The sequence below is a fragment of the Octopus sinensis genome, linkage group LG8, assembly GCF_006345805.1.
Source record: "Octopus sinensis linkage group LG8, ASM634580v1, whole genome shotgun sequence".
Taxonomy (NCBI): Eukaryota; Metazoa; Mollusca; class Cephalopoda; order Octopoda; family Octopodidae; genus Octopus; species Octopus sinensis.
This window is the reverse complement of record NC_043004.1, coordinates 90,593,718-90,619,464: the sequence shown is the minus strand read 5'-3', so window position 1 is coordinate 90,619,464 and position 25,747 is coordinate 90,593,718. Positions and strand designations below refer to the sequence as shown.

Genomic DNA, 25,747 nt, shown 5'->3' with positions numbered 1-25,747 from the left:
GAGGACTGGAAGCCATCTGAATATTGGGAAAGAGTTATCTGTATCCTGATGATTTGCACTGAGTATCAAAATGCTGACGTCATGACAGCTGCTCAATGCTATGTACACTGTAAAGGCTGTAAACTGTGACACAGACATCATGAAAACCAAGCTCTCCCAAACTCTGATGGTCTTTGGGTGCATTGCCAAAGAGTGACATCATTCTGCCCCACATCTTTCAACAAGACCTTAGGCTCAATTTGAACAGCTATGTGAAGCTCCAATAGACTGTGGTCAAACTCTGACAGGAGAAGGTTCCTGTTAAGGGTCATGTGTGACAGCAGGGTTCAGTTCTTTGCTTTACCTCCAGAAAGAGTCAAAAGTGGTCATTAGAAAATTTCTATGACTTCACCAACCCCAATTTCCTGATTGTAATTCCATAGGGTGCAATTGAAAAAGACACCAACCACTTTGCCTGCAACACCAAAAGCAAACTGTTGGCCAAAATCAAGATGTTCAATGATTTTCCCAGGGACACAGTAAGGAATGCATGCACCAGGTCCCAGAGCTGTCTTGAGGTCATGATGGAAGCTGAGGGCAGCTAGTTTGAGTCAACTCATCTTCCATCCATAACACTGTTGATTTTTTTAAATACTTTTATTTCTAGATGAGATAATGTGTTTTCTTTCTTTTATGCAAACTATCGAATTTAACCAGAACACCTTGTATATATGATGATTGTATATGACTAAACTGCTTTTTTATTGCTTCATTTTTCATAGTTTAGAAGTTATGTCATCAACAGGAACATAACTACTATTTATGATAATCTTTCTATATGACTAACCTTTCACTTGATGATGAGACATTTAGAAGCAATTGACTCATTGTTAAGGTAATCCTGTATACACACACATGTATATTCAAGGAGATACAAGCACTTCACACACAGGTATAAACACAAGAAGTTCCGCCCGTCAAATTCAATCACAAGGCTTCAGTCGGCCCAAGGCTATGGCAGAAGACACTCAAGGTGCCACACAATGGGACTGAACCTAAAACCTTGTTAAGAAAAAAGCTTCCTAACCACACAGCCTAGTATACACACACACACACACCCACACACATGCATACACATGCATGCACATATCATCATCATCATCATCATCGTTTAACATCCACCTTCCAGGCTGGCATGGGTTGGACAGTTTGACAGGAGCTGGTCAGGCAGAAGACTGCACAGATTTCTGTGCTTGTTTTGACACGGTTTTTACAGCTGAATGCCCTTCCTAACACCAACTACCCAGCAGAGTGGACTGGGTGCTTTTTACATGGCACAAGCACAGATAAAATCAGTTTTGGTATAGTTTATACAGTTGGATGCCCTTCCAAACAACAACTACCCAGCAGAGTGGACTGGGTGCTTTTTACATGGCACAAGCACAGATAAAATCAGTTTTGGTATAGTTTATACAGTTGGATGCCCTCCAAACAACAACTACCCAGCAGAGTGGACTGGGGCTTTTTACATGGCACAAGCACAGATAAAATCAGTTTTGGTATAGTTTATACAGTTGGATGCCCTTCCAACAACAACTACCCAGCAGAGTGGACTGGGTGCTTTTTACATGCACAAGCACAGATAAAATCAGTTTTGGTATAGTTTATACAGTTGGATGCCCTTCCAAACAACAACTACCCAGCAGAGTGGACTGGGTGCTTTTTACATGGCACAAGCACAGATAAAATCAGTTTTGGTATAGTTTATACAGTTGGATGCCCTTCCAAACAACAACTACCCAGCAGAGTGGACTGGGTGCTTTTTACATGGCACAAGCACAGATAAAATCAGTTTTGGTATAGTTTATACAGTTGGATGCCCTTCCAAACAACAACTACCAGCAGAGTGGACTGGGTGCTTTTTACATGGCACAAGCACAGATAAAATCAGTTTTGGTATAGTTTATACAGTTGGATGCCCTTCCAAACAACAACTACCCAGCAGAGTGGACTGGGTGCTTTTTACATGGCACAAGCACAGATAATCAGTTTTGGTATAGTTTATACAGTTGGATGCCCTTCCAAACAACACTACCCAGCAGAGTGGACTGGGTGCTTTTTACATGGCACAAGCACAGATAAAATCAGTTTTGGTATAGTTTATACAGTTGGATGCCCTTCCAAACAACAACTACCCAGCAGAGTGGACTGGGTGCTTTTTACATGGCACAAGCACAGATAAAATCAGTTTTGGTATAGTTTATACAGTTGGATGCCCTTCCAAACAACAACTACCCAGCAGAGTGGACTGGGTGCTTTTTACATGGCACAAGCACAGATAAAATCAGTTTTGGTATAGTTTATACAGTTGGATGCCCTTCCAAACAACAACTACCCAGCAGAGTGGACTGGGTGCTTTTTACATGGCACAAGCACAGATAAAATCAGTTTTGGTATAGTTATACAGTTGGATGCCCTTCCAAACAACAACCACTTTACAATGTGGACTGGATGCTTTTTACATGGCACAAGCACAGATAAAATCAGTTTTGGTATAGTTTATACAGTTGGATGCCCTTCCAACACAACTACCCAGCAGAGTGGACTGGGTGCTTTTTACATGGCACAAGCACAGATAAAATCAGTTTTGGTATAGTTTATACAGTTGGATGCCCTTCCAAACACAACTACCCAGCAGAGTGGACTGGGTGCTTTTTACATGGCACAAGCACAGATAAAATCAGTTTTGGTATAGTTTATACAGTTGGATGCCCTTCCAACACAACTACCCAGCAGAGTGGACTGGGTGCTTTTTACATGGCACAAGCACAGATAAAATCAGTTTTGGTATAGTTTATACAGTTGGATGCCCTTCCAAACAACAACTACCCAGCAGAGTGGACTGGGTGCTTTTTACATGGCACAAGCACAGATAAAATCAGTTTTGGTATAGTTTATACAGTTGGATGCCCTTCCAACAACAACTACCCAGCAGAGTGGACTGGGTGCTTTTTACATGGCACAAGCACAGATAAAATCAGTTTTGGTATAGTTTATACAGTTGGATGCCCTTCCAAACAACAACTACCCAGCAGAGTGGACTGGGTGCTTTTTACATGGCACAAGCACAGATAAAATCAGTTTTGGTATAGTTTATACAGTTGGATGCCCTTCCAAACAACAACTACCCAGCAGAGTGGACTGGGTGCTTTTTACATGGCACAAGCACAGATAAAATCAGTTTTGGTATAGTTTATACAGTTGGATGCCCTTCCAAACAACAACCACTTTACAATGTGGACTGGATGCTTTTTACATGGCACCAGCACTGGCAGAGTCATCAAGTAGCTTGCAAGACAAAGATCCTTTGAGAGTGTAGGGAGCATTGGAGGAGGTAATCTTGTGTCAAGTTATAGTGAGACAAAGAGACAGAAACAGGTATCTTGCTGGAGAGGGGTTACATCGTAACCCAGCCAGAGAGAGAGAGATAGTGATAAATTGGTGCAGGTATGCCTGTGTGGTAAAGAAGTTTGCTTCTTGTCAACATGGTTTGGGAATCAGTGCCACTGTGTGGGCCAACCAGAGTCATGTGAGTGGCTTTGGTAGACTGACACTGAAAGAAAACCATCACATATACATACATCTTCATCATCCTTAACATCCAGTGTGTGTGTGTGTCTCTCAGTTCATTTATGGGAAACGTTTTTGAGTGCTATATTTTCTGGCTACTGCTTATTATCACCATCTTTCAGAGTAATTTTATGGGATGGTTATTGGTCTGGTGCTGCTATAGCATAGGATAAATATAATATTAATGAGAACTTAAGGGTGGAAATTCATAAATACTTTAATGCATTGCAACGTGTGTGTGTATATATAGATATGTGTGTGTGTGTGTGTGTGTGTGTGTGTGTGTGTGTGTTATGCCAAAAGGCAGAGTCAATAGTCATCCAACATTTTGTACACCTGTATAGATTGTTCTATATGTTATCTTAACACATCTTTATATTCTTCTATACTCCTTTTTCTCATATATTTAATATTCTTTGAGTATGTTTGTGTACTTTATATATATATATAAATATATGATTCTTGTATATTTTCTATATTTTGTAATTTTATATTCTAACTTAGTCAACTAGCGGTTTACTCTTCAGTTCTACCTGGATTTCAGAAATCAGGGATGGGAGTGCTCAGTAAAATAGATAGTGCTGTGTGAAATGATGAACTTTTGATGAATCACTTACATGGCAGTTCTACCTGAACTTTAGGAACCAGGGTGCCACGTGCGCTGAAGTCAAAGGAAGAGCTCCTAGCCTCTCCACAACAACGACCAATGTACGTGATTTCTAAGATTACATCCTGTTTCTAACTGAACATAGCAGAACTAGCAGAGTAAGCTCTGATAACAAATCTTGCTTTTCTATGGGTAACAGCAACTCTAGAGACATGTGTCAACAGATTAGCATTATGGTAAAGAGTATTGTGATCTCCAAGATGAACTTTATTGACAACTGGACAGCACATATGTTTAAGTAATGCTCAACACCATGGTAAGAGGGAAAGCTCAGAAAAACCTACAAATGTTGTAAATAACAGTCATTTCATGTATTTGTGTCATTGGTAAGTTTTGCAACATTCAAAAAGTAAATAAGGAAATGTGCAAGCCATTAGGCACTCAAAATGTACTCATGCACAAGTTAACTTGGAAATAAATGACTACCATCAGAAAAATGATCTGTTGTTCTTGAAAGTCTAATACTGATAGATGAGTAGTAACATATACAGGCTTAGACTAGAAGTGTGTAGTTGCAAACTTGAACATTGGTGGTCCAGTGTGTATTATAATATTGTTTTGAAAGTCAAAGGATGTGCTGACAGCAACATCATACTCAAAGACAAGTTGACAAAGACAACTAATATGTATGTGTATGTTGCTTTGTCTTGGCATTGCAAGATAGTGTAAATAAGAGTTACTGTCATACAAGCAGTGTCATTCATTTCTAATATTCTGCAAAATCATATCTGGCCATGGGGAAACATTACCTTGCTTGGAAACAGGTAATGATTGGCAACAGAAAGGACATCCAGTCGTAGAAAATCTGCCTCAATAAACTCCATTTGACCCATGCAAGCATGGAAAAATGAACATTAAAATGGTAATGTTATACATACACACACATATACAAACATATATAAATATATACACACACATATCATCTTATCATTATCATAATCCTTTTAACATCTGCTTTCCATGCTGGCATGGGTTAGATGCATCAGCGTGAAGGAGGAGTGGGGGAACAGGTCTCATTTGTGTATTTGACATGTGGTTTAGTTTCTACAGCTAGATGCCCTTCCTAACATCAACCGCTTTACAATGTACTGAGTCAGTTTATTGTCGTAACAGCACTGGGGAAGTTGCCTTCTACTCAATAAAATTAATCATGGTTGTATGAATCAGATCCAAGAATTTTTTTATTTACATTTATCTTAACATTAAGAGGAAAGGTGAGTGCAAGCCATATGATCTCTCTGAGCCTATTCCAGGACTAGGATGATGGGGTATGCAGGATGAATGAAAGTTTTCACCTCAAAGCCACTATCTGCTAATAGCAAGAGGCCGACTTATCAAAAATATCTTCAGCAGAGGAAAGGCTAGAAATTATCCTATTTATATATTAGAATTGAGGTTTCTAAATACAATGGTGGGAAAGTGGAAAGAACTGCTTGTTTTTTAAGTTTATCATTTGATTTATGAAAGGGTTTGTATCACATTCCAGGTCTAGAGTTGCTAGGTTAAGTAGCTACTACAATTGTAAGTACCAGGCTGTTGAAAACAGTCAAGAGATTTTCTGTAATATTATCTGGTGTGTGGCCATCAAAGTTGTGTGATATGGATAATCCATCATCTCAGTACCATCCACTACTGAAATTAGAGAATTTAGTGTTACCTACAAAGAGGGTGACATGATCACATAAGCCAGTGCTGTCATAAAAGCCCATTGATATGTCAGATAGATCTGTAGGTTCTGATTTCTTGAACCAGGTTGACTCTTTATCAAAGAGTAGAGGTTTTGTATGTATGCATAATTATCTCAATATCATTTTCATTAATACTGACATATCTCCAAATTAATACCATGGACTTAACTAGCAGGGATCTAGATAACTAGAAGTGGAAGCTTGCACTATCAAATTGTATTAATCTACCCCAAGTCTTACCCATAATGTCTCTGAACCAGTTGAAAGCTGTGTTACTGTTATCTTCCTAATTTTGTTGATATTCTCTAGTATCTTTTTGTTCATTAATCTCATCTCTATCTTAACTAGTTCTATTAACTAAGTTTGTTAGTGAAGTGTATTTTGTGATCTTTTAAAGTTATAAACACTTTCTTCACACTCTAGTCTATGAAACTAGCTTCTCTGTTGAATGCTATCTTAAACGCTTATTGCTAGTTCTTGGGGGGAAGGGGCTTATATTATTTAAGTAATCATGGTATAATTTTTTATGCTTGTCACTGTCTATTTCATATGTTATTAGTTTTATCTAACCAAAAAACATATTTCTGGAGGTTTTAATCAAATTCATGTCTTTAGTAAAGTTCATTTTAAAAAATTCGAGTAATTACAAAGACACATTCATTATTATAACTCAGAGGTTCACAGAAAACTATAATGTAGCCTGAAAGAGAATATTTCTTAGTATTTACATCTTAGTGTTCTGTTGCAGAGGCCATATGGCATAAAAAAAAACAGAGGCCCTTCAAATGCATATTCCTTTCTAGATCCTCTTCTTTTCCAGGCAGTAGTTTAGTTTAATCTACAGTGGTACTATATTACTTGAATCCTCTATACTGGTAACAAAACATATGGGTGTGGCATGCATGCATGCACACATACACACACACATAGAGGAAAGAATTCCAAACACTCTTTACCGCCACAAACCAGAAAGAGAATATATGTATCTTCTATCTTCATGTGAAAAATCTAATGTAGGTAAAAAGAATTCCTGGCCCTCCTAGGTAAATTTGTTATCACAAAATTAGAAAAATTTTCAACAGACATCTGTAAAAATCAACTACAATAATGGACCCTACATGAAGGTGCTCACCCAAGTAAGCCTATTTGTTAGCAAAGCAATCTGGATTGCTCATACAAAAATGCAGACACTTGCTCATGATAAGGAATGCAACATAAAATGAGGTCTGTAAAGTCACCTCAACTATGCCAAATCAGGGAATCAAGAATATGTATTTTTGAAGAGAAAATCAAGCAAAGATATTATAGCCATGGATTATCATTCAGACACCTCAACAGAAGGAAATTCATAATGGTAGCCAACCATGTCCAGAAACTAAGAGACCCAAATAGTGACTACAGTAAAAAATGCAGGCTTTGCAGAGCAGAAAGAATAGATTAGATTAAACCCTTAGGAAAATGTCAATAATCCAGAAAAAGAGATTTTCACCAGGTGTTCCTACACAAATTTATTCTATTCCACTGGAAAATTCTACCATCAGTGGCCTAACATCATTACACACCCTAGCTCCAGTTGAGGATTACCTTAACATTTTTCTTGTGCTTTTTCTTTCACTCTTTCTATCATTCTCCACTGACTAACACACATAGCAATACTTATCTATAACAGTAGCCTCTCAGTTTTATGTTAATAAGAAGACCAAAAGCCATATGGACGTTCATGTAACAGTGAGTAATGATATCTGTCCATAAAAGAGTTAGTCATATTTCCCCAATTTTTTTAATTATTCAAAACAACCTAATTTGTTCGAAGTAACACCCAAATACTCTAATATCTACTTTCCATATTTCAAAACTTTCTAACTACCATACAGGTAGCTCTTGGTGATACATTATACTTTGATAGCTTGATAATCTCTCCAGAAGTCTAACAGGAAGCTGCATTGTTTTTCTTTCATAATAAAACTTATACATACACCACTCCATACGAATATATTAGTATATCTAACACTATTAGTACTATGATAACAAAAGTTTTAAATCTTGGACAAGACACACTAGTCTACTACTCCATGAATATATCAACATGTCTAATGCCATTAATATCATGATAGAGTGCTGAACTGTGAACACATTACTGTATGAATTACATTAATATATTAAAACCATCAAAATTTATGATTTTTAAATAAGGTTTTATACACCATCCTACTGTGACCTGTATAGCTAATTACATCAATACTGATATATCCTATCATCATGATAATTAAAATGGCTTCTTTTAAAATGGCCCACTTATAAATTTATAATAACTGAAGTGTCACATCAGGACACCCTACTCTATCTTATATGAATATATTAAAATTATCTAACATTATTAGTGTTATGAATAGAAGTTAAACCTTAGACAAGATACACTATTCTATTTGTTTTGAATACAACAACATTAGGCGCAGGAGTGGCTGTGTGGTAAGTAGCTTGCTTACCAACCACATGGTTCCGGGTTCAGTCCCACTGCGTGGCATCTTGGCAAGTGTCTTCTGCTATAGCCCCGGGCCGACCAATGCCTTGTGAGTGGATTTGGTAGACAGAAACTGAAAGAAGTCTGTCATATATGTGTATATATATGTATATGTGTGTGTGTGTGTGTGTGTGTGTGTGTGTGTGTCGGTGTTTGTCCCCCTAGCATTGCTTGACAACCAATGCTGGTGTGTTTACGTCCCCGTCACTTAGCGGTTCGGCAAAAGAGACCGATAGAATAAGTACTGGGCTTACAAAGAATAAGTCCCGGAGTCGATTTGCTCAACTAAAGGCGGTGCTCCAGCATGGCCGCAGTCAAATGACTGAAACAAGTAAAAGAGTATAAATGCTGAAAGGCCTAACCGTTGGCAAGATGCATTCTTAATATTTTGCTAAACTGATTGCAATTCTGTGAGATAGTCACTATTAATTGAAGTTTAATTTTTATTCAAGGCTTACACACTATTCTACTGTGACCTGTACATATGATTACACCAATACCAACATATCTATCATTATTAGTATTGTGATAATTAAAAGATTTAACTTTGACTTTTTTTGTAATAGTCCACTTATAAATTTTTACATTTGCCCATGACCCATATATACATTAAATTATATGTTAAATACATTAAATTACAAATTATATAAAAATTCTCATGTACTTCACTGTTTCCATGAGTGATAATGCTTATTCTCTCTTTACTCGTTTCAATCATTTGACTGCGGCCATGCTGAAGCACCGCCTTTAATCGAGCAACTCGACCCCGGGACTTATTCTTTTGTAAGCCCAGTACTTATTCTATCGGTCACTTTTGCCGAACCGCTAAGTGACTGGGACATAAACACACCAGCATCGGTTGTCAAGCTATGCTAGGGGGACAAACACTAACACACAAACACACACATGCCTATATATATATATATATACATATATACTTTGATACTTTGATAGGTTTCGGCCATTATTGGCCCAGGCCATGTCTAACTTAATAGCACCACTTTCAGTTTCCATCTACCAAATCCACTCACAAGGCTTTGGTCGGCCCGAGGCTATAGTAGAAGACACTTGCCCAAGGTGCCACACAGTGGGACTGAACCCGGAGCTATGTGGTTGGTAAACAAGCTACTTACCACACAGCCACTCCTGTGCCTATGTATGCAAAAATTAAACAAATCATACTAAGCTATCTAAAAGCCATCAACTGCTTAATGACCCACAAATACATTAACTTTGACAATAGTTTTGGAAAAAGTCTAAGGCCCACAGTAAAACTTCAGTAGCTCATTTATGGGATGTGACCCATCTGCTGTCAGCCCCTGCCCTAAATGGATGCATTAACATGCCTAAAATACATTGGTTTTTATCAATGTGTTAAAAAATTTTTTTAAACTCTTATGAGAAATGGAAGTGGGGATCATGGTTAGAAATAGCCCTTGAATACTTTATGCAGAGGTACCCATATCTTAAATGTATCGCCTGTTTTGTCCCTTTTACCACTACTACAACTGTTCCTCATTGTCTGAAATAGCCAACTGTCTCACCACTGTTCAAGCTCACCCTTGCATTTATGTATTTATACAGTTACACCATACTTAAAAAACTTTCACTAACACTTTATCCATGCTTCCTTCCTAGAATTACAACCCTTCTGAACTCCTCCTCAGCACACAATTTTTACAAGAGGGTTTTAGCCTGCAGGTGCCTCAATACAATCTTTGACGCTGTTAGAAATATCAGCCAAACTCTTCACACAGATCACACTCTACCATCTCACAAAAGGGGTACATTAGATAATGTAATCTTAGACCCACGAAGACTGAAAAAAATATTTTATAGCTGTCTAATCACAGGTTTGCTGGATCATGGCTGATGTGGAACTTTATAGCAAAAACTCAAGTTGAGCATTATTAACAACAAGAATCTCACCAGGCAAGGAGGACCTGAAGTTTTCCAGCCCTCCTTAGGCTAAATAGATATTAAAAAAAACTATCCTAATCCCATATGACTGAATTTATCTGAGAGCTTTCAATTAGTATTGCTTGTAATGCAAGTGCCAACAATACAATGTATTGAACTATAAGACACAGTAATGAGAAGACTCCATTAAGTTAGAAATAGCTTGGAGCATGGCCAGTTCAAACCTATGCTCATCATCATCATTGGCTAATTATTCATTTTTTCTTAAACATATTTAACATTACCATCGTCATTATTACTATTATCACAATCATCTAAATTATTTTTAAAGTTCACTTTTCCTTAGTAAAAAAAAACAAAATAGTCTGTACAAGTTTGCAATACAACATTTCTATGACCGAACTCTAACTTGGTGTATATGTTTCAGCTCTGCATAGTCAGATGTTCTCAAATTTGACCTAACCATTTGTTGTCAAAGCTTACCAAGATTTTGGTCTAACCACTGACGGCACTTTTTCATACAGCTTAAAGTTCATGTACCACTATAGTCACCTTCCTTTCTCTGATATTCATTATAGTCACTTCTCTTTCTTTGATACCCATTGTAGTCAATTCTCTTTCTCTGATATTCCCTAAACTCTGGTCTGGCCATTCTCTTTGAGCAGAATATATTGGCTGTACAGCCAATATATCCTGCTCAAGTCATTCTTCAAACAAAGTTGCTCCCTAATTCACTGACCATATTTTCAACATTACAAAGCTTAGAGATGAAAATTATTCAGTTCTTGGCATGGACTTCAGCAATTTATAGCATTCAGTTCTTGGCTGCTCATGCTGTAGGCAACTCTTGAACATATATTGACTTGATTCTAAATGCACTATTTGTATAACTGTTTTTGCACTTAATACACAACATTAAAATGTTATCTCTTCACAATTTATATACTGAGATAAAAACTGCACTCTTAATTAATTGACATCTTAGTCAAATTACAATGTGAGATTTTACACGGTTATTCAATATAAATAGCATTCAAATTTCCCACAAATCATACATTACTATTTTTTGAAAAGAAAATGTTTGATAATGTATTTTATCAATTTGTTAATTTGGTCTGGCGGAAAATGTTGTACCCATAGCCTTTGCAGTCCATCAGAGACTGGTGAAATTGATTTCATTCACAGCTGCAAATTAATGACTGCAGGAAAGACATATGACAATTCCAGAGGGCTATGTTTTGGGGAGGTTGGTTCAGAGTTTGGGGATTGGAAACAATATGGACAATGAGGATGAGAGATAAGTCAAAAGTATTCGATTGGAGATGGGACAAGACCATCCAGTTCCAAAGAGCTAAGACCATTGAAAAAGGCAGAAACAGGAGACAACGCATCCATGAGCCAGTAGTCAGAGTGAATTTGTGAATAACTTCATATTAATCAATTGAGTGGTTTGTGGCTAAACATGATCTAAAATGTCTGGGTTTGAAGGAGTACCATCTCACATGTGAGAGTATTTTACTATGGCTTTTGACTGAGTTAAATAAAAAGACATTCTAGCCATGACAAACCTGTCTGAATAAAAGGCTGAACAACAACTAGTATCTTAGTCAGTGATATATTAACAATTTAAGTATTTTGATTTTGAAATTATTATTTCTATGCAAGTATAGTCCCTTGCTTGTCTTCTAATTGCATACATCCATCAATGGTTGACTATACTGATTTTAGGAGATTGCATCTTCAAACCAAAACACACTAACAATTACATCACTATGTACTTAACTGGAACATTTTATGCTTTGCACATCAGCATACCTTGCACTACCCTGTCCAGGAGAAGATTTATCTCTTCTATTTTACATAAAACTGAGATGAAGTATTATGTTTTGCAAATTCTTAGGATCTTTTGTTGACATTTACATTCCATTTGAACTGTGCCCTAATTTTTACAATACCATTCTCCACTGTGTAAAACATGTTTATAGTTAAGCAAACACAGTACTGATATAACATTATAAACACCAATTATAGAGATAAAAGGGCAAAATGCCCACAAACAAGACTCAAATCAGTTCAAGTGATACATATACATGGTTTGAAGCATACTAGTGGACCTTTTGCAACTTCTTCTTTACAAAGTCAAATATCATCTACATTAAAATCTTTGCAGTTAATTTTGGGACTGTTCACAAGTTTCACATGCAGTTCTAAGGGGAAAATTCATTCTATGAGACTCCATTTCAGCTTTTTCTAAAGAATTTTTCTGTAGATTAATGCCTATAGGTATGCAACCTGCTTAAACCTTAGAGGAACATCAAGACACAGAAACTGAGAATAAACATATTATTGATAAGAATGTGCCACAAATTGATCAAATGACTCAGTCTTTGGTAATATAATAATGCTAACAGTAATAATAATAATAATTTCAAATTTTGGCACAAGGCCAACAATTTCAGGAGAGGGGATAAATCGATTACATTGACTCCAGTGTTCAACTGGTACTAATTTCATCAACCCCAAAAGGATGAAAGGCCAAGTCGACCTCAGCAGAATTTGAACTCAAAGCATAGTGACAGATGAAATACTGCTAAGCATTTCACTTGGTGAGCTAATGATTCTACCAGCTAGCTGTCCTGATAATAATACACACACACAGAAGCTACATCCAGGCAACCAACAACTAAAACAAAACAAGAAAAGGAGACCAAACAAAAGAGAAGAAAAAGGACTTTTTTTTTTGTCATCAGAAACAACTTCTATGAATCCAGTGGAACAATAAAATGCACCCAGTCTATCTATACTTTAGAGTAGTTGGTGATAAGAATACAATCTTATGCCTGAAAAAATTGTAAAAATATGACATAATAACAGGTTTAGTTTTTCTCTGTCGCTGCATGTACCGGATAATAAGAGGGGACACAAAGTTGTGAAACCATATCCAACCCACACCAGCATTGTAGAATGGACATAAAATCATTATCATCATCATCATCATCATTTAGCGTCCGCTTTCCATGCTAGCATGGGTTGGACAGTTCAACTGGGGTCTGTGAAGCCAGAAGGCTGCATCAGGCCCAGTCTGATCTGGCAGTGTTTCTACGGCTGGATGCCCTTCCTAACGCCAACCACTCCGTGAGTGTAGTGGGTGCTTTTTACATGCCACCCGCATAAATATATATATATATGTGTTTGTGTATATATATACAGACATTTAAGTGTATGATATTGACACCAGAATCAATAGAGCTTAAGACAACATATCTTATGATATCTGGCTAGAACTCTTTACCTTCTCAGTTCAAACAAATATCATGCAAATTAACTTCATTTTTCGTCCTTCTGCAGCTAAGAAACACAAGTCAAGTATATCCTTAAAGATATACTCAGCATGGCCACAGTCCAAAGGCAAAATTCAATAAGAGAATATATATGCACACACATTCACATAAATACTGTAATACTCCAGATTTTTTACTTCACTTTCACCACCACTGCAAAGGCCATGCTAAAGCACTATCTTTAGTAAAATGAATGTTCTATGGATATCCTAGGGCAATATGCACCTGCTGAATATCGCCCTAGGATATGCAACAGGTGTTACCTCTGCTGCATATCCTAGGATTCAAGATTAATGTTGAGTATCATTACTTCAAGGATCAGCAAACTAATGGAACTTACTTCTGGTTGTTGTTTAACCCAAGGTCTGCCATGATCAAGCAGACTAATGATGAAAAGCATTCTAACATGGCAACTATCTCTAGTAGACTGAGTAGTCACATAGAGACTCTCCTATAAGCCTGTCCTTATATGTTGTTTTTGTTGTTTAATCCAGGTCAGCTCTGATCTAGACTTATCAAAACTTTCCAGTCAAGGAATCTTGAGGTGATATCTAGGATATTGTCTAATGTGTGCTCCTATGTTCTTGAAAATAAGAGAATTGAGAGAAAATTGGCTGTTATTTGCAATAAGGCAAGTTAGAGGCTCCCTAATCGGCTCATCTTTAGATGTAACTCTTTAGAAATAGCTCAACTGGAACTCAAGGAAGTAGTACATCTAAATATCATTTCAATGTTCTCAGGAGAACTTAGGTTATGTTCTACCTGAATTTTTAGCAGATAATAATGTTATTGTGACTCTTAAAATGTCATTTTGTAGTAAAAGATGTTTGAAGCAAGATACTTGATATGCCTTCTACTCTTCTGGCTCCATGTTTCATGTTATGCCAAACTTTGGAATAAGACTTTGAAATAGTTTCCATATATAAAGACAACATCTCCATTGGCATTCCAGAGAGTTAGAGACTGAATGAGAGTTCGTTCACTGTTGTTCATGTCTCCAACTTGAGTTATCTGTTTCATGAAAAATGAAAATTTCTCCAGCTGGTAGATAAAGCCTCTCCTGTTAGGAAACCAAAGTTAAGAGCAGCAGTCTACTGTAACTTAGGATTTCAGAAGGTTAACATATTTCAGAATACTTTTTTTTCTTTTTTTTTGTAATGAAAGTTCTCATTATCCTAAGATTTCAGCTAGTAGTTGACAGTTTGTCACAAACACATTTGATTGTTTTGAATTGTTTTTCTCTCTCAGAGCAAAATGAAACTTTGAAGATGGTGGTGTGGGGTGTGTGCATAACAGAAGGTATGGCATTTTAAAGTATAAAAGAATGTGTTGTTATTTGCCTAACTTTCTGTCATCTGAGGTATAAATAACTTCATTCACCTAGATTTTGTATACTGCTTTAGTTCCACTCCCTCTTGCTGCAGACTGATCAATTATAACATTATTCTATATATGATGGGAAACAAAGGGGGATATAAAGTGTTACTTTGTGGTACACCCTTTACTTTTTCAGACTAGTATTTGACTTTGGTATTTTAAGGAGAGCAGAGACCTACCTAAATAACATGACTTTCAACTTATAACATAAGTTGTCAATGACTAGCCTAACTTTCTGTCATCTGAGATATAAATAACTTCATTCACCTAGATTTTGTATACTACTTTAGTTTCACTCCCTCTAGCTGCAGACTGATCAATTATAACATTATTCTATATATGATGGGAAACAAAAGGGGATATAAAATGTTACTTTGTGGTACACCCTTTACTTTTTCAGACTAGTATTTGACTTTGGTATTTTAAGGAGAGCAGAGACATGACTTTCAACTTATAAATAACATGACTTTCAACTTATAACATAAGTTGTCAATGACTAACTTTTGCAAAATTAACATGTGATCCAGATTTCAAAATTTAACTGAATTGCAGAAGATATTTTGTCAGTTTCTTCTTGAAACTGACAAGCTACTTTTCACTAATTTTTACACAAGGGTGAGATGGAAAGTTCACAGGCTGACTATGAAGGAGTGATGCTAGAGCTGTGAAATCTTGCATGCATTAATATCAACTCTTCATATTAATAATTGCATTCTTTCTTTCTGGGTACTCTGACATCTAACAGTTCAAAGAAGACATCAAAAGGAACTACTAGTGACTTCTCTTGAAAATCAACAAAACAAAAAACTGACCAAATTCACATTGTGGTGTTAACAAGTATTGATGCTGATATAATTGCTACATTAGAGGGTGATGCTCCAGTTTTATCTACAGTGCAAAAGTGGGCAGCTGAATTTCAGAGGGGAACAGAGAGTCTTGAAGACGACCCAAGGTTTGAACATCCTGCAACTGCTGCCACCAAGGAAAACATTGGTCATGTTCACCCTATGGTGGTGGATGACAGGTGATTGACTATAAAGCAAATGGCCAAATCTATTAGCATATCCCATGAGAGAGATGGGAATATTCTGCACAATGAACTTTGCCTGATGAACATTTCTACTTGGTGGGTGCCACGTCTTCTGACATACGTAAGCATGGGACATTAAGCTGATAGTAGTGGCAGTGGTGTAACTGATATATATGTATACATCATCATCATTTAGCGTCTGCTTTCCATGCTAGCATGGGTTGGACAGTTCAACTGGGGTCTGGGAAGCCAGAAGGCTGCACCAGACCCAGTCTGATCTGGCAATGTTTCTACGGCTGGATGCCCTTCCTAACGCTCATATATATATATATTATATATATATATATATATATATAATATATATATATATACAGACAGACAGACAGATATCAGGTCATTAAGAATGAAATGTCCGATTTTCTTATGCACCAAGTTTGATAGTCTAATGTTTTATTCTGACAATTGTTTGTTTTACAACATTGAAGAGTTACATCACTTTTTGGAATGCATGGTGTCTTTATTATATATTGTGTTTTCTCTTGTAAGTAAATTTTTATGAACCTATGGATAGTTCAAAAATTGTCTTGAAACTTGCTTTTCTTTGCTGTCACAGCATAAAAGTGAACCATTTTTGCGCTTGCATTGTATTGTTACGCGTGATGAAAAATGGATTCTTTTCAACAATAGTAAGTGCTCTGCACAGTGGTTGGATAGAGACAAAGTGCCAAAACACAATCCAAAAAAGAATATTCTCCAAAAAAAAGCTAATGGTGTCATCCATTACAGCTTCATGAGACCTGGAAAGTCAATTACAGCAGGTGTATACATCAACAAGTTGGATGAAATGATGAGTGAACTTGCAATTAAACAACCAAGACTGGTCAATAGAGACAGGCCAATTCTTGCAAGACAATGCTCAACCACATGTTGCACAAAGAATGCTACTCAAGTTACAGGAACTGAACTTGAAAGTACTCTGTCATCCACCATATTCACCAGACCTTGCACCAACTGACCATCATGTTTTCCAAGCAGTAGACAATTTTTTGTAAGGAAAAAATTTCATGTCTGAAGAAGATGCAAAAGCATCCTTTCATGGTTTCATCACCTCCTGCTATCATGAATTCTTCATTGCAGGCATAAATAAGCTACTGATAAAATGTCAAAATTGTGCTGATAATTTAGGTGCATATTTTGATTAACTGTTTTTTGTTGAGATAAAGTAAAATAAACTTTCAGTTCAAAATCAGACATTCCATTTTTAATGACCTAAGATATATATATATATATATATATATATATATATATATATATATATATCACACACACATATGTATGCATATACAAGTGTGTGTGTGTATAGATGGATGCATTCCAAGGCTTTCATCATTTAGGGGTAACCATACATATGTAGCTGGAAAGTTTTTCTCCAGTGCACAGGTCAGATCAGATCAAAGTATTTTTTTTTATACAGAACACTAGCAGCTGCACAAGCAACAAGTCTCCATTCTCCACACCACCAAGGGTAAAGCATCAGAGCTCTCACAGGAACAGTGCTAATGACTCAAAACATTTTATGCAACACTAACAATCCAATCAATCCACTAACCTGGATTCATCATTCTATGTTTGCTTTCCCTGCTAGCATGGGTTAAAGAATGTCACAGTCAAAATCAGTTCTTATTCTGAGTTAATTGCTCATACTTTATTTTCAGCATGGTCTCCATGCTGGAATTCCTTCTTAACACCAACCATAAGAGAAAAAGTTTCCCTTTCAAACATGTACTATTGAAAATGTAAATCAGTTCCTGTGTTATCTCTTCAGATTTCCTTAAGTTCTGTATGTTTGTCAAGTTTGTCTACAAACAGACAAACATACATACATGGGATAGAGAAGAGAAACTGTGCACAGTTGTGGAAATTAGCTGCCCAGTGGATGTTAACATAAAGCTGAACTATTGAGACATCTGCAGTTACTCTATCCAGATTACAAGTTCAGGTTTATACCTGTAATTATTGGAGCCCTGGCATATGCAACAAGCTGCCAAAATACCAATCTTGAGAAATTAGGCTTCTCAAAATCAGAAAGCTAATTCAAAGACTACAGATCCAATCCTTCACTGGAACTGTAAAAATCTGTCAAACTTTCCAGAAGTTTATCATTTAAATATATACATACAAATCTGCATATACATACATAAGCACTCTGATGTTGAAATTCCAATGGAGGAACCTTGGATCTCGGTTGGGAGGGAGGGAATGAAGAAGACAAATGGAGGATCCTTGGATCTCGGTTGGGAGGGAGGGAAGGAAGAAGACAGACAGACAGACAGACATTAGTAAAACTATTAGTGACCTATAGGATGCCTCAGAGTATTCTTTGTATTCTTTCTGGCTGAGTTCAAATCCTTTGAGAGTAATATCTGCAGTACCTTATCCCATAAAATAGCTACTGAGATACCTAATATTGCAATTTTGAATGCCATGTTGATTGTACATTGGCCAAATAGCTGCATATTAATCAATGAAAGTCCCAGATCAGGATAGGAGGAAGACTATTGTTACAGGTCCTTAGTACCTTTTTAACAGAGTTCACTCCATTGCTCACATTCAAGCAAGATCTAGTTGACAATATCTTCCAGCCTTCCTTCCACTAGTTTCAGAGACCTTGTGATAGAATTGCTAGAGTCAGACAGAAGTACCTTGTGGTATTTGTAATTGTCAGTTCACTTTATTCAAAGAATTCAGACCAGGTCTCCAGTTTTAATTTGGACTACAAGCAACTTCCATAATTATAATTCTTAACGGTTAGACTCCTGATGAATATAATATTAAATTATCCGATGATGAATAAATAAATTAGAACATGACATATTTTCAAAAGCTATGCAATAAGAATTACATGCACATTTTTTTAAAGGGAATTTCTACATTTCTATATTCAAAAGCAATAGTACATTTTTTATCAATCCCAAAGGATGAAAGTCAAAGTTGACTACAAAATTAATACATCTTTATTTGTCTTTGTTGTTCAAATAAAAGCCTCCAACCGCTCTGGATCATTTCCCTTAGCCCACTTTTGTTTTGTTTATTCAAATTAGCTAGGCCATAAATGTGTTCTAGTCAATATATTTAGCAGTCACTTCTGCTAGAGATCAGGCAGAATAGTTACTGTATTGACGATGTCTACTGAGGCAGAAACACAGAAGTGCAGCTATCCTGTTGTCTCCAGACAGTCTTTTCTTTAGTGGTATGTCAATTTTGGAGATTTCTTGATTCTTGATATTATCTCTCCTCCTTTGGAATTGAGCTTAACTACCACCAAGAAATTATTCTAGAATCCCTGGAAATGGAAATAATTTCAATACATCAAAAATCTGTCCTGTATAGTATTTAATTACCCATATTTTTGTTGTTCAAATACAGGCCACTAGCCACTCTGAGTTACTGCTCTTAGATCATTTTTGCTATATATATATATATATGTATCATCATCATCATTTAGCGTCCGCTTTCCATGCTAGCATGGGTTGAATGGTTCAACTGGGGTCTGGGAAGCCAGAAGGCTGCAATAGGCCCAGTCTGATCTGGCAGTGTTTCTACGGCTGGATGCCCTTCCTAACGCCAACCACTCCGTGAGTGTAGTGGGTGCTTTTTACATGCCACCGGCACAGGTGCCAGACGAGGCTGGCAAACAGCCACGATCGGATGGTGATTTTTACGTGCCACCAGCACGGGGGCCAGACATGGCTGGCAACGGCCACGATCGGATGGTGCTTTTTACATGACACCGGCATATATATATATATATATAAAATGAAAATTAGATAAAAGAAATAACTCAATGGCCAGTGACATGAATTTTGACAACAAAGATATAAATCTGTGATTTATTGAAATTATCTTCCCTTTGAGAGGAAGTAAACAAGCACCTAACAGCAATTGCAGTTAAACCTGAAAAGAGGAAATATTCTCAAGCAATTTTTCTCAAATTAACATGCTACTAAAGAAAAGTCATCTGGTTTGTTTTTTTTCTAGAGAGAAGAGGACAGCTGAACACAGGTTTCTGTCCCAGGAGGCATTATCAGTACAACTATTGTCCAAACTTGACTCCAACCAGAGATAAGACTTAGACATCTACAAAAAGAGCAGAGAACATCCACAAGATTGGGTAATATGCATAATTAAAACAAAATGTGAGCTAAGACTCATGCTTGTAGCATGAATTTGGATAACAGTGGGGAAAAAAAAGATATACTAAATAACATACAAGACAAATTCTTCATCAACTGAAATCATGTTCACTTCAAGAGATGAACAATTACAAAAAATTTCAAATGATGCAATAATCTGACAGAATCAACTCGCTACTACAGAAAAGAGTCTGTACTTTTCTGGGAACAAAATGACAGTTGTGTATATATATGTCTACATTAATAGGTATCATCAACATAGCAAATATCCTACATTGACTCCTGCCTGATATAAAACTTAGACATATACAAAAAGAAATAGTGTATGTGTGTGTGATTATACATAAACACACACACACACACACAATGGCACAATGGTCATTGTTTCAATCTTAAATCATTAGTTAAGTATCATGGTAATGACCTTAGGTTGAAATGATAGCCTGCTAATTTTAAAATACAAAACTCTAAACTTGTATTATGTGCTGAGTACTATATTTGAAAGTAGTCTGCAGTGATTGAGCCAATTTCAACAGAAATAATAGAAAAAAGTATATGCATGCTTATAAGCACATGCATATGCATGCAAGACCTGTCTGTCAGGACTGGCTATCTGCACCTGTATGCAGGCCTCGGCTTACTTTGTAGAAACTAGCAGTTGTATGCATCTCTGTCTATACATTGCATATCCCCTCACCTCATCACATCACATTGCCAATGTTATACAAAAGAAAAAAGCAAGGCAAGGGCCAATACAGTTCGGAACCAGTATCGTCACAGGTAATCGCTGTCAAAATGTAAAGAACCAAAAGAGCTAGAGGAGACAGCTAGAGAGTAGGAGATACTTCCTGACTAATCGTTTCACCAATCCACTGCTCTGGATTAACAATTCCTTTTATCAACCCCAAAGGAAAACAGATTAAGTGGACTTCTGCAGGATTTAACGTCAGAATGCAATGAGTTGGAAGAAATATCACGATGCATTCTATCAATCACCCAAACAGTTCTGCTAATTCACTATTTTTACATACATGCATAATATATACATACATAACCAATACACAAGCACACACATATATACACGTACATGCATATATATATATGAATGTATAAGTACACTGGTGCTTATACAATCGTATATATGCAAATACCTACTCACACATTCATACACATATATACATAATATACATCTATAGATATGTTAATGTCTTTATTTATGTTAAGTTATAAATAAGAAAATAATTTTATATTGAATTAAAGCATTACTCAATGCATTTTAGTAGAGCACATATCAAGTTTTAGAAAGTTAAGTCACTTCAATGTCTCAGTTTGTTCATCCTTATATATATATATATATATATATATATACATCCTTATATATATATATATACACACACACACATCATATAGACATACATACATAGAGGTGTGTGTATATATACATATGAACGTATGTGCATGTATATACTTACATATATAAACACAATCACACGCACTCACAGCAGATGTCATAAGCATAAAATTTAAGAAATTAAATATAATGCATTCCTTGTATATGATTATGCGTATTTTACACGGAAAGAACATCGAACGGACACACAAATACACACACACACGAACATACATGTGCATGAATACATATGTATATATCAATATATAGAGAGACAAAGAGAGATGAGGAGTGACAAAACAGATACATATCTACATCAATTTTCAAGTCTTACACATTTATGTATATTTATGACAATTTATAGAGGCTTACGAAACGAACACCAACTGGAGTTCATTCAATATTCTGTTCATACCTTCATCGCAGGCTATGGACACCATTCTTAATCTTTGCCACAAATATAATAAAGAATATAGGAAATTGCTATATACTACACTTATTACTGATATGAATTTTGTATGTGTATAGGCACGTGTGTGTGTGTTTGTGAGTGTGTGTGTGAACCACATACACAAAAATGATTTTATCTATTTTTCTACGTATTTACACAGACAGAATTCTGAAAATTATAAATGCATATTTTATGTTTGTACGCATGAATATCTATCTACGTATGTTTTTAGACAAGAGATGCATACAGACACAGTTTATATGTATACATCCATGCATTTTACATATGCAAACGCACACACTGAAATAGACAAACACATAAAACCTCAAGGTACATACATGTAAATGTATACAAACAACCAACATGTATACAAACCGATACATATACACACACAATTTACGTAACTGTATACCTATATTTATATATATATTTACATTTATATGTCTGTATGGAGATAGATAGAAAGATAGAAAGATAGAGAGAGAGAGAGAGAGAGAGAGAGAGATGCAGATAGATATAGACGTATACATATATTTACAAACGTTAACTAAAATATATATAAGCGTACTCACACACATCTACATATTTGTGCATTAGCCTCACATAAGCGAATATATCTACATATATAAACGCATATACACAAACACACACATATATACATACACACATCCTCATAAACGTATACATATATATACATTCATATATAAGCGTATCCACATATACATAAATGTATACACATGCACATCTATAACTATATAGACGCATATACATATCACTACATATATAAACGTATACACAGACATCTATACATATAAACATATACATATACAAATGTATACACATCAACATATATAAACATAAATATCTGCATATATAAACGTATACACAAAAACATCTGCATATGTAAAAGTATACGCACATAATCTACATATATAAACGTACACACTTATACATCGACATATATAAACGTGTACATTTATACATTGACATATATAAACGAATACACAATCATCTCTATATATAAATCTACATATATAAGCGAATACATATATACATCTACGTATATAAGTTATGCACTTATACATCGACATTTATATACAAGTATACATATATACATCGACATTTATATAAAAGTATACATATATACATCAACATATAAATGTATGCATAGATATCCTCATATATAAGCGTATGCAGACAGATACCCGCGTATATAACCGTATGTATATATATGTGTGTGGTGTGTGTGTGTGTATGTATATATATATATATGTATGTGTATATGTATGTGTGTGTGTATGTGTGTGTGTATACGTATATATTTATATGTGTATATATGTGTATATAAATATATATGTATGTATCTTTATGTTTATATATGTATGTATACATATATACATGGCTAAATATGCAAACGTATATATATATATATATATATATACACATACATTCATATATATGTATATACGTTTATGTATTTAAGGGTATTTAAAATGCTTGTTGATGTATACTACTCATAATGTGCATGTATTCACGAAAAGATTGACACAATGTATGCATGTCTGTATGTATATACATATGACTAAATATAAGTGTGTAGATACACAAGTATACACATAAACAGACACCGTGTACATTTGCATATGCACATATACACGCATATATAAATACTTACATGTACCATTTAAGTTGACATTACACACAGTCTTGTATAGACACATTTATATATATATATATATATATATATATATATATATATGTGTGTGTGTGTGTGTGTGTGTGTGTGTGTGTGTGTGTGTGTGCATACTGTATATATAAAAAAGACGATAATTCTGGGAATGTATGAAGCGAATTACAAGGAAACAAGTTAACAAACGTAGACAGGTGGAAGACAAACACTTGCTATATATAAATATATATATATATATACATACACACACACACACACACATATATATATATACATATATGTATATATATGTGTGTGTGTATATATATATATGTGGGTATATATGTATATATATATGTGTGTGTGTATGTATATGTGTGTATATATGTATATATATGTGTGTGTGTATATATGTATATATGTGTGTGTGTATATATGTGTGTCTATATATATATATATATATTATATATATATATATGAAAGCATATATATGTTGAAGGAGACGTTTTATATGTGCATATCAATTATTTACATATATCTTTCAGTATATATACATATAACATATAAGTCTCCACATATACATCTACATATATAAGCGTATGCACACATACATCGACATTTATACAAAAGTGTACATATATATATATATGCATCGACATTTATACGTATATCTGTAAGTATGTAATATATATGTATATATAATGATTTTATGTAATATATTATTATTTATATATATACATAGAATTGCGTGTCTTTCGCTCGGGTCGATGACAGACACGAATTTTCTAATGAGAGCCGCCGCTAGTGAACGACAATAAGCAACATAGCATATTTAATCTACGTGCGGGTGTATATATATATTATACAAATATATAATAGCATATAGATGTGTATATATGTATACATGCACCTCTTTATGTGTCTCTATCCGAGTCGACTATATTATGTCGTTGAAGACATAGGAAGAGCGGAGGAGGGGACAACTGAAGCGAGCTAGTGGTGGTGACGATGAGAATCTTTCGATGGTGGTGGGGACATAGAATGTCGTCGAGAACGGGGTAACGATGGCAGAACAAGCCACGAAATCACGTTAAAGAGATCCGATCGGGTTAACTCTAAAGTGTTCAATCAAATAACTCACCTAGTTGATTGCAGAATAGCGAGAAATAGAAGAGTGTCAGTAATCCAGTGTTTGTTAGGTATAGTAGCTCCGCCATTTTACTTCATATTTGTGTGAGTGTGGTTGTGTTTGTGTGTGCACATGTGGAAGAGACACGCACACACATACATACACACAGCGAACAGTAAGCAAGTGGCAGTGTGTATGTACGTATGTATTGTATATGTGTGTGTGTGTGTGTGTGTATGTCTCGCTACCATTTACCCGGAAGTGGTTTGCTGAGGCAACGGCAACATTTGATTGGTTAATTCAGTCATCGCTCGCTCGTTCAGTTTATCGTCTCTCTGTTTCTCTCCTCCCTTCTTCCTGTTTTTTCTCTCTCTCTCCGTCTCCTCCTTTCTTTTTCTTGTTTTCCTTTTTCTCTTTTTCTCTCTCTCTTCCTCGCTTTCTATTATTGGTGTTTTGCTCTTTCTTTTTGTACTCCTCTCTCTATTTCTTTCTCTTTTCTTTTATTTCTTATTTAACGTTCTCTTTGTCCCTCTCTTTTCGCTCTGTTATTGCCTTTTGCTCTTTCTTTTTATAGCTTCTCTTTCTCTCTCTCTCTCTTCCTCCCTCCCTCTCTCGTTCATATACATATATTTATATTCAAAACCATGTGCACACTTGGCAAGATGCTCTCTTTCTCTCAGTCTAAATCTCTTCCTGTTACAATTTCTCTCTCTCTCTCTCACATGCACACATATAGATACACTCACATACTGTTTTCTTTAT

The 25,747-nt window shown here is 35.6% G+C and overlaps 1 protein-coding gene across 2 annotated transcripts in view; it reads right to left on the bottom strand.

Annotated features, from left to right (window-relative positions):
• LOC115214904 (receptor-type tyrosine-protein phosphatase T) overlaps positions 1-25,191 on the bottom strand; it is a 186,700-nt gene extending 161,509 nt beyond the window's left edge. For both annotated transcript variants that reach the window (XM_029783961.2, XM_029783962.2), the window contains exon 1: positions 24,998-25,191. In XM_029783961.2, the coding sequence (XP_029639821.1) occupies positions 24,998-25,073 (76 nt within the window). In that variant the 5' untranslated portion in view covers positions 25,074-25,191. The remainder of the gene's footprint in view (positions 1-24,997) is intronic.
• Positions 25,192-25,747: the final 556 nt, after the last annotated feature.